This window comes from Oxyura jamaicensis, chromosome 1 (assembly GCF_011077185.1).
Source record: "Oxyura jamaicensis isolate SHBP4307 breed ruddy duck chromosome 1, BPBGC_Ojam_1.0, whole genome shotgun sequence".
Lineage (NCBI taxonomy): Eukaryota > Metazoa > Chordata > Aves > Anseriformes > Anatidae > Oxyura > Oxyura jamaicensis.
In genome coordinates, this window is record NC_048893.1 from 62,906,529 (window position 1) to 62,914,824 (window position 8,296).

At 50.3% G+C, this 8,296-nt stretch overlaps 1 protein-coding gene across 2 annotated transcripts in view; it reads left to right on the top strand.

Moving 5' to 3' along the window:
* The first annotated feature begins 1,159 nt into the window (after positions 1-1,159).
* B4GALNT3 (beta-1,4-N-acetyl-galactosaminyltransferase 3) overlaps positions 1,160-8,296 on the top strand; it is a 53,888-nt gene continuing 46,751 nt past the window's right edge. For both annotated transcript variants that reach the window (XR_004755883.1, XM_035345497.1), the window contains exon 1: positions 1,160-1,226. Coding sequence is in view for 1 of the 2 variants with exons in the window: in XM_035345497.1 (XP_035201388.1) it covers positions 1,175-1,226 (52 nt within the window). In the remaining variant the exon portion in view is untranslated. The remainder of the gene's footprint in view (positions 1,227-8,296) is intronic.

The following is an 8,296-nucleotide window of genomic DNA, read 5'->3' on the forward strand; positions in this document are numbered from 1 at the left end:
GCTCCGCTGGGACCTGGGTCGTGCTCTGAAAAGTTCAGGCTGTGGCTGGGCAAGGCGCTCCGCCAGCGTCTGTCTGCTCACAGAGTCCTCCACGGGATCACAGCTTCATCTGGATCGCGATCTTGAGGTTATAATACATGAATATTGGTCCAACAGCGCCAGGGATCTGACTTCTTTGGCCGGGACGGGTAGGAGAAAACAGAGTCTGCTCCCTGTCACGTCTTTTGTCTGATGTGGCCGAGCCCCCTGCTGTACACCAGCCGGCCGATGCCCCCCAGAGATCCTGGAGAAAACTTTGAAAGCATGTAGAGGACTCGTGAGGGGCAGCAGGCCGGCTGCCGTGGGGTATTTAAGCGGTGGTTGCGGGGGAAAAGGGGCAGCGTCAGGTGCGTGCAGCTGCAGAGGGGATGGGAGAACCGGGCGCAAGGGATGCCCGCGAGCAAGCGAGTTGTACAGTGAACGGGATCCTTCCTCCCTGCTTTCAGGCAGGAGTTATTTTTACATATTTGTTATAAAAATCGTGCAGTTTCAAGGCTGAGACTGGAAACAGTGACACGGCTGTGGTCCCTACCAACTGAAACAGAAGGCGGGGCAGACAATCGCATCGCGTTAAAGTTCAGCTGAATAAAAGCTCCAGAAGCTCCCAAACCCACCAGAGACGACACTGGTGGCTGCATGCAGGTGGCTGCATGCAGGGGCTGCTGGCGAGCCTGGCAGGGTGAAGCCCTCGGGCAGGCGGAGAGAGCCTGTGCACACCAGGAGCTGGTGCTCTGCCCCGGGCGTTTGGCACCCCGGGCTCCTCGGGAGCGTCCTGGAAACTGCCGGCAGGAGGGGGGTTAAGCTGTGACCCTCCCTACTCTTCTTCTTACCCCATGCCTCCAAAAGCCTGTTTTAAGAGAAATCAAAAGTTGGAATGAAAAACAAATAGCATTTGATTTCTTTTGGCTGTTAAGCTAAGTAGCGCTTTCTTCTCTTGGGACTGAGGTGGCTGCGTTTGTGGCTCCACGCGGTGGCTCTTTCCGGAGATCCCAGAGAGCTGGCATTGGAGGGGGTGATTCTCAGAGCAATTTTTCCCTCTCGTTTCTGCATTGTTTTCCTTCTTGTGCCCCAGGTGGGAACCGCACGGTAAGTCACAGCTGGGGACCAACCAAGGGCTGCCATCTCCACTCATCTGATGCAACAGCCTCCCCAGTTACTGCTGGTAGAATACAAAGGCTGTTTACTTGGTCATTTTTCCAAGCATAAGACTGAGAAGCTCCTTCCTCTGGGGACAGAAGGCTGTTGGGCTTGGAAGGGAGCTAAGGGAGATCTGTTTCCATCTCCTGCGTATGCAACTGAGCTTTCTTCTCACCTCCCAGAAAGGCGCTGCCGGATAGCCTGTGAAAGGAACAGCAAGCATGTTTTTTCTTTCTTCAGGCACAGCCGTTCCTCCCCAGCATTTTGCTCCTCTCCCCCACCGGGTGGCTGTGGGGGCAGGGGAAGCAAATCTCAAACGGCCCAGCAGACATTAGAGTAAGCTGTGCTCAGAAACCGTGTCGCTGGCTGCCCTCCCTTTATGTATGTGCAGCTCCGCTATGCAACGAGGTTCAGCATGCAGATGAGCTTGGCTGCAAGAGAATAAAGGGCCTCGCAGAACATACAGAAGCCATTGGGTACCAGTTATTAGAGTATCACCACGTGCTGGAAGAGGCTATGGCCGGGAGGTTCCTTTTGCTGTCACCTCAAATTCAAGGGCTGAGGAACTGGCTGAGCTGCAGGGTTCGTGCTCGTGCAGCTCCTGGGTTGATCCGGGCCCTTCCCTGGCTGTCAGGGAGGCTTGGGATGGATTGGGCAGGGGTGGGTGAAAGTGAGTGACATGAGTGACACACCTTTCCTAGGAAGGTGCTGCTGAAATGAGCAGTCAGGCTGGTACAAAAAGGAAAAAACAAACAAAAACAAACAAAAAATTTTCCTTGCAATGTGATTGCATGAAGGTATTCCTACATGCTCTTTCCTGGAAGCCTGACTGGCAGGACTTGTATCTCATGGGCAAGAGCATGCTTCTGTTGTTGTGAGGCTTGCATATTTTTTTTCCTTTCTTTCTTTATTTTTTTTTTTTAATTGAGGCTATTTGGCTGGTCTGCTGCCCAGTAGGTATTTATAGGAATCCTAAACAAACATGTTTACAGCTGAGGGAGGAAAAACAAGCAGGCTGATGTGAGTCGAAGATGGGCACAACTCTCCTCCTCTGAAATGTGGCTTGTTGTCATCCAAAACAAGTTGTAACAGACAGGGCACTGCCTCCCTGCCAAGAAACCCGGGAGCTGCAGGCAGCCTGCGTGCTGCCAACAGGCGCTACCCTTTTTGGAGTGGGCTCTCCAGCAGGAGTGTGTTTTCTCCTCTTTGTGAGTTGCCACACAGCAAGCTTTGCTCCTGCGAGCGAGTGCTGGAGGCAGGAAAGTTTATTTATTTACTTATTTTTATATTTTGTTTTAGCTGAATGAGGAGTTGGAGAGGGAGAAAGCACCAACGAGGCTGATGCTTGGATGAAGCTGGTGCATCGTGAACCTCCTCTGCTACCTCTGGTTTTCTGCTCCTCGCCTTCCCTGGGCAGGAGGAGCTGGCTCTGAGGGAGCAAAGCTGGTGCCAGGGAGCTGTGCTGGCAAGCAGGAAGGATGTGCAGCAATCCCCCTGTGCTTTAAAACCTTGTGTCAACATAATAAAAGTGAATCTCAAGCGCTGAGCAGGCTTAGAGGTGAGGTCACTCCCAGCCATTGCTCTGCAGACTCGTTTGGGGGTTTTTCCTGCTGCAAAGCCTGTGGTGTCTGGGGAGCTTCTAAATTGTTTGCACTGATTTCCTTTATTGCAGGTGTGAGTGACACTGAGCCAGGCAAGAGCAGGGTGTGCAGGATTAGATTAAATTGCTTGGAGATGCAGCTTGTGGGAACAAGGGACTCGAGGGGGCCCTGCTTTAAGCCGCTCCTTCTGGCTGTTCCAACCCACCCCCGTTCCTCCGCATTTCTGCGCTGTGTGTAAGTAACCCTGGGAGTGTGTTATCTTCCTGTCTGGGCTTCTGACACACGGCTCTCATATCTCCAGGTTATTTTGAAGCAGCATGAGTTGCTTAAAACCTGGCCGAGCCCTGGTGTGGATGGGCAGACGTGTGCCTTTGTGTGAGGAGGGGAGCTGGTGGAAAGCTGAAGCTGCTAGCTCAGCATAGTGCATCGACTGCCCAGGCACCTGTGCACGAGGATGTGTGTGCTCAGACCCCCAGGCTCACTCACGCACGCAGCTGGATGTCACAGTCATCCGCACGCACGTCTGCTTGCCCCTGCGTGCACAGGATCGCTCTTTGGCGTGGGTAATTGCTCCGAGGGGTGCTGACTCTTCACTTCAAGGTGATCGGTTCAGTTCCCTGGGAGGGTGGTCAGAAGTGCTGTTACTTCTCGATCTGCACTGCGAGTAATTTGTGAACCTGGCTTTTTCCACCCCTTGACTTGGAGTCAGGCTGGGATTTGACTCGCACGTAACCTCCTTCTGGCACGGCGCCAGGCACCTGGCTCCCCGTGTGCCCAACGAGAGCCGCAAGCGTTTGCTCTCCGGGAACCTCTCCCACCATCTGCAATGGTGTGGGGACGTTCTGGGGCCAGTCAGAGACGATACATCATCACTAGAAAGGAACCCTTGTGCCATCCCTGTATGCACACATGTCACCTGTGACAGGTTGGCGCGGACGTGTGCCAGCACAGCGTGTGCTCCCGCACCACACCTCCCTCGTTGAGCCAGGCTGGATGGGGGTGGCTCGGATACTGCGGAGCTGTGCCCTGCTCAGCATCTCCCCGTGCCGTGGGCTTGGCAGAGGAGTCATATTGTCTTCTGGAGATGCATTTCTGCGTGTGGTTGGCATTGGGCTATCTGGCACAGCCAAACAAAGGCTCTGCCTTACATCGCTTTCCTGCAAGTTCAGGCAGATGTGGAGGAAGAGTTCCCTTTTCCAGCCACTTCCCAGTTCAATTGCTATTTTTCAGGCTTGCAGTAATAGATGAGAAGGGCTTTCCAAAAGGAGGAAATGCGCTGTCTCATTTAATGTGGTGTGAGATCTAAGGAAAGACCCACGTAATGCCTTGGGTTGAAACAGGTGTGAACCTGGTCCTCACGTACTTCTGCTTTTTATGATCTGAGATGTTCGTAGTTGGTGCCTTTAATCAGCCGAGCCAAAATACACCTCCAGCTTTGGGTCTTTTCAGTCTGAGCTCATCTCTTGTTCTTCTTCCAAGCTCATTTCTGAATGATCTCTGGGAGCTTAAAAAAATAAAAAATAAAAATACAAGCAGCGTCCAAAGCGCAGGTATGCACAGCAGAAGGGCAAAGGAAACTAGGTTTGTCTCCTGGTGTTGGTCAGAGCTCCCTTGCACCACTGTTGACCTGAGAAACCTCCCCCGTGGCAGTGCAGCACGAGGCTTTGGTATGGTTTGGGGAGAGTCCCTGCACTTTGGGGTGCTGGGGTTATATCTGGGGGAGCGTTGCTGCTAAGTAAATCAGCTCTCTCTCCAGAGACGCCTCAGAAAAGGATCCATGTCTGAATAGTAAAGGTTTTAAATGCACCACGCTGGGCAACGCGATTCAGTTAGTCTCTGAAATGTTGGATTGCTCCATACAGCCCAAAAGTTGCCGGATAGACCTGTGAGTCTCCCTGGAGCATCAGTGCCACTCTCACCAGTTTGGTAGTTCTGCTTTTATCATTCCCTAAGGCTTCGGTATTCCAGCCTTCTGCAGCCGTGTCCCATCTGAGACTTATTTCTTTATTCTGAGGGAAAAAGGGTGAATGTGGCTTCTTACCTCCTTTCTTTCTACAATCCGGAGAAGCTGTTCCTCTACAGCATAGGTCCATCTGGTACGTTTCTATGGCTGAAGTATTGCACCTTGTGCTATTCTTGCTTCTCATGTCGCTGCTTTCCATGGCAGATGCAAAGGGTGTCCCAAGCCTTTGCCTCATACGTGGCTCGTTTTCTTGCCGCCTGGTTTCCATCTCATCTACAAGTGACCTTGACTTCAGACAGTCTGAATGTTCGTGACTTTTGTTTCCAATCAAGCAAACTATGAGCAACTGACAGCCAGGGCTACTCAATAATGTGAAAACACAGATCAGAGACGTAACAACAAGGTTTGCCATAGCAGGCACTCTGTCTGCTTTTAACTTTCTTTTCTACTGGCCTGCAGGGCTGGAGGTATCAGGAACTAGTCAGGTTATATGGAAGCCTGTTTTTCACTGAAATTGTACAGGTTCATGCGTGTTAAAAATAGTTCATTGCCAGGTACTGTTATATCCCATTTACCAGTAAAAATATTTGGTGTGTATTATCACCTGTTAGCCTGCAGAATTGCCAACTAGAGCTCTCTTCAAGTGAGAATAATCTGCATCCATGATATATGATATTTATTTGTTCTTTCTAAATAAATGGTCTTCTGCCCTGCTTCGAGGAGCCACTTGTTTCCCTGCCATTAGTGTGGGCTGTTTGGCTTGGCCTGTGTACGTGGTGCTGGCAGCTCCGGCGGCTTCTTCAGCCCCGCTGTTTGTTTGAACCTGGTTAAGCCATCTCCAGCCCTCCTTGTAAACGCTTCGCTTCCTAAATCAGCTTTATTTACATTAAATAATGTTGTTTTCTGTAAAACTGCAGCAGTCGTGTCTGGGTGCTATTAACCCCATCTAGACCATGCAACAGGGTTTATCCTGAGAGTATCCTGAGTATATGCTGCCTGCCCTGCCACGCACCATCAGGCTCCGTGACCTGCTGCAGCAGCTCGCCCCCAGCATCAGCACTGGCTGCTGCAGCCTGGGGTTTGATGTAAGCCGGCCAGCTGAGAGGTTTTAATTTGTTTTCAATCAAGGCAGACCAGTGCATAATGCGCTGCTGTATCTCCTTTGTCTGTGCTAGCAAGTGTCTGCAATCGCTGTCTTGCCCTCAGGCTTTCAGTCAGTTTGCAAAGTGGGCTTGTACTGCGAAAGCAATTGATGTGTCAGCTGTGGATCACTGAATTGGTACTTATTCTCAAAATATGAAGTCCTCTTCATTTAGTTTTCAGTTTCTTGATTGAAACTCTAGCACTGTGCCTACAGGATGCTTTAGCTTAGCAGGCCATTTTTTCAAGCATTTATATTTTTTTCATTTCAATTTGCCTTCAATTTTTATTTTTCTTTTTACCATGTAGGCTAATCAGACTCTCTTGCTTCAAGCCAGCAAGTCCAGCTCTTCCAGAGCCTCAGGTCATGCCCCTCTGGGATTACACCCAGAGCAAATACCCACATGGAGCTAAGTTCATCTGGGTCCTGGTCTTCCTACTCAGGGCCAAACACAGCCCAAATGGCAGTCTGTGGAAAAATATTTTGCCAAGTTCATGCTTGGTTTGTCCCAACACGTTGGCCATACCTCTCTGCAAGCACCTGAAGCATCAGAAATCGTTTAGTATCAGCTGTTGTTCTCTTCTCCCCTTGTAGACAAAGTTCTTTTTATCACAGAATCACAGAAGGGTTTGGGTTGGAAGGGACCTTAAAGACCATTGAGCTCCAACCCCCTGCCATGGGCAGGGACACCTCCCACCACGCCAGGCTGCCCAAAGCCCCCTCCAGCCTGGCCTTGAGCATGCCACGGATGGGGCATCCACAGCTTCTCTGGGCAGCCTGTGCCAGTGCCTCACCGCCCTCTGAGGAAAGAATTTCCTCCTTATGTCTATTCTAAATCTCCCCTCCTTTCATTTCAAACCATTCCCCTTTGTCCTATCACTGTTTGCTGAGTATAAAGTTGCTCACCTTTACAAAGGTGCATCATTCTTCAGGGCCTACATAAACAAACAGCCCTGGGGAGGGTTTGTTCCATTGCCTCTTTCTGCCTTTCTGGGCCACTCCAGCTCGGTTGCTGATTTCCAGGGCAGTTCCCAATCCAACTCTTCTGCAGCCACTTCCTTGGAGAGGGAAGAGGTGTTTTTGGGCATGCGAGCTGAAGGACAGGCATACTGCTCTGCGCTGGGCTATGCTGGGAGCTTATTTACCCTCTTTCCAAATCTGTCTCTGTTGTTTTGGTCCCCTGCCTCTGCAGGGCTGAGACGGGCTTTGTGACACTGGGCTCTGACAGGTTGTAACCTTGGTAATGGTGTTTTCTTCCCCCCTGCGGTTACCAGCTGCAGCCCTTTGTGTGCATTCACTTGTCCATGTTGTTCGCCTGCTGCGGCAGCGGAGCTGAGACTGCTGTCACCAGACGTGAATGTCATTTGGCTTGCCAACCACCCACCGATCCTCTGTAGCTGGCACGATGCTGCTCACCTGTGCTACCGTGCGCTGATAAATCCTTCTCCTTTTGTGAGCCTTCCCCTCCTGCTGAGTCCTCGTCCTCATCTCCACCACAACTCTGAAGAAGCACTAATGATGCTAGAGCTGCTGCTTCTGCTGCCTTTCGCTGTGCTCAGCACCTAGAATTTCCCTCAATGTGCCACAGTGCCTTGTAAATTGTTTTCACCTTGCTCTTGTAACTGTGTTTTAATTAGATGTCTCACGTGGGCATCTTGAGGAGGAGAAAGAAGTGTTTCGGTATGTCTTGCAGCTCATGCAGGAGTAGACAAGGAAAGAAAAGAAAGCTGGAAGAAGAGTAAAGCAGGAAAGAAGCAGCGGGGATTATTTGGCAAAGTAAGGAGAAGCCTGAAATGGGGCACAGTGAGGTAAGTGTTGGAGCAGGGTGGTCAGAAAAAGCCATTGGCCACCCCAGAGTTGTGAGGCAGAAAGAACTGAAGTTGAAATCAGAAGTAAAGTCTAAATCTAAATTTTGGGGATTTTAGTGGAGCAGAATCTGGAGGGTATTGGGTGTAGAGATTGGAAAGAGGAGATGTAGGAAGGAGTTGGAGGGCACAGAGTAAACCACTGACCCTGGGTTTTAAAAAGAGTGGAGGAAAATGCAGGGGTGATTATTACAGAAGCTGATAGGACTGTAAGCAACTCTGCTGAGGTCGTCAAGAAAATATTTGGTGTCACAGGGGCATTTGATGCCCAGAAAATTGGTACCACCATGGCTTTTTGCTGCAGTGGTGTCTGCCAAGACCTCTGGTTTCCCCATATTGAGTGTGGTGCTCTGCGTGGCTTGCAGAGCATGGTTACCTATTTCTTCCTGTGTGTCTTGCAAACATTCAGCACTTTGCCAGCTTTTTATTTGCAGAAAAAGGATTCGCTAGCCCAGCCAGGAGTCTTTCACGTGTCCCTCTTTGTTTACAAGGGATGTAAAATCATGTTTTTTTTTTTTTTTTTTTTTTTTTTTTTTTTTTTTTTTTTTTT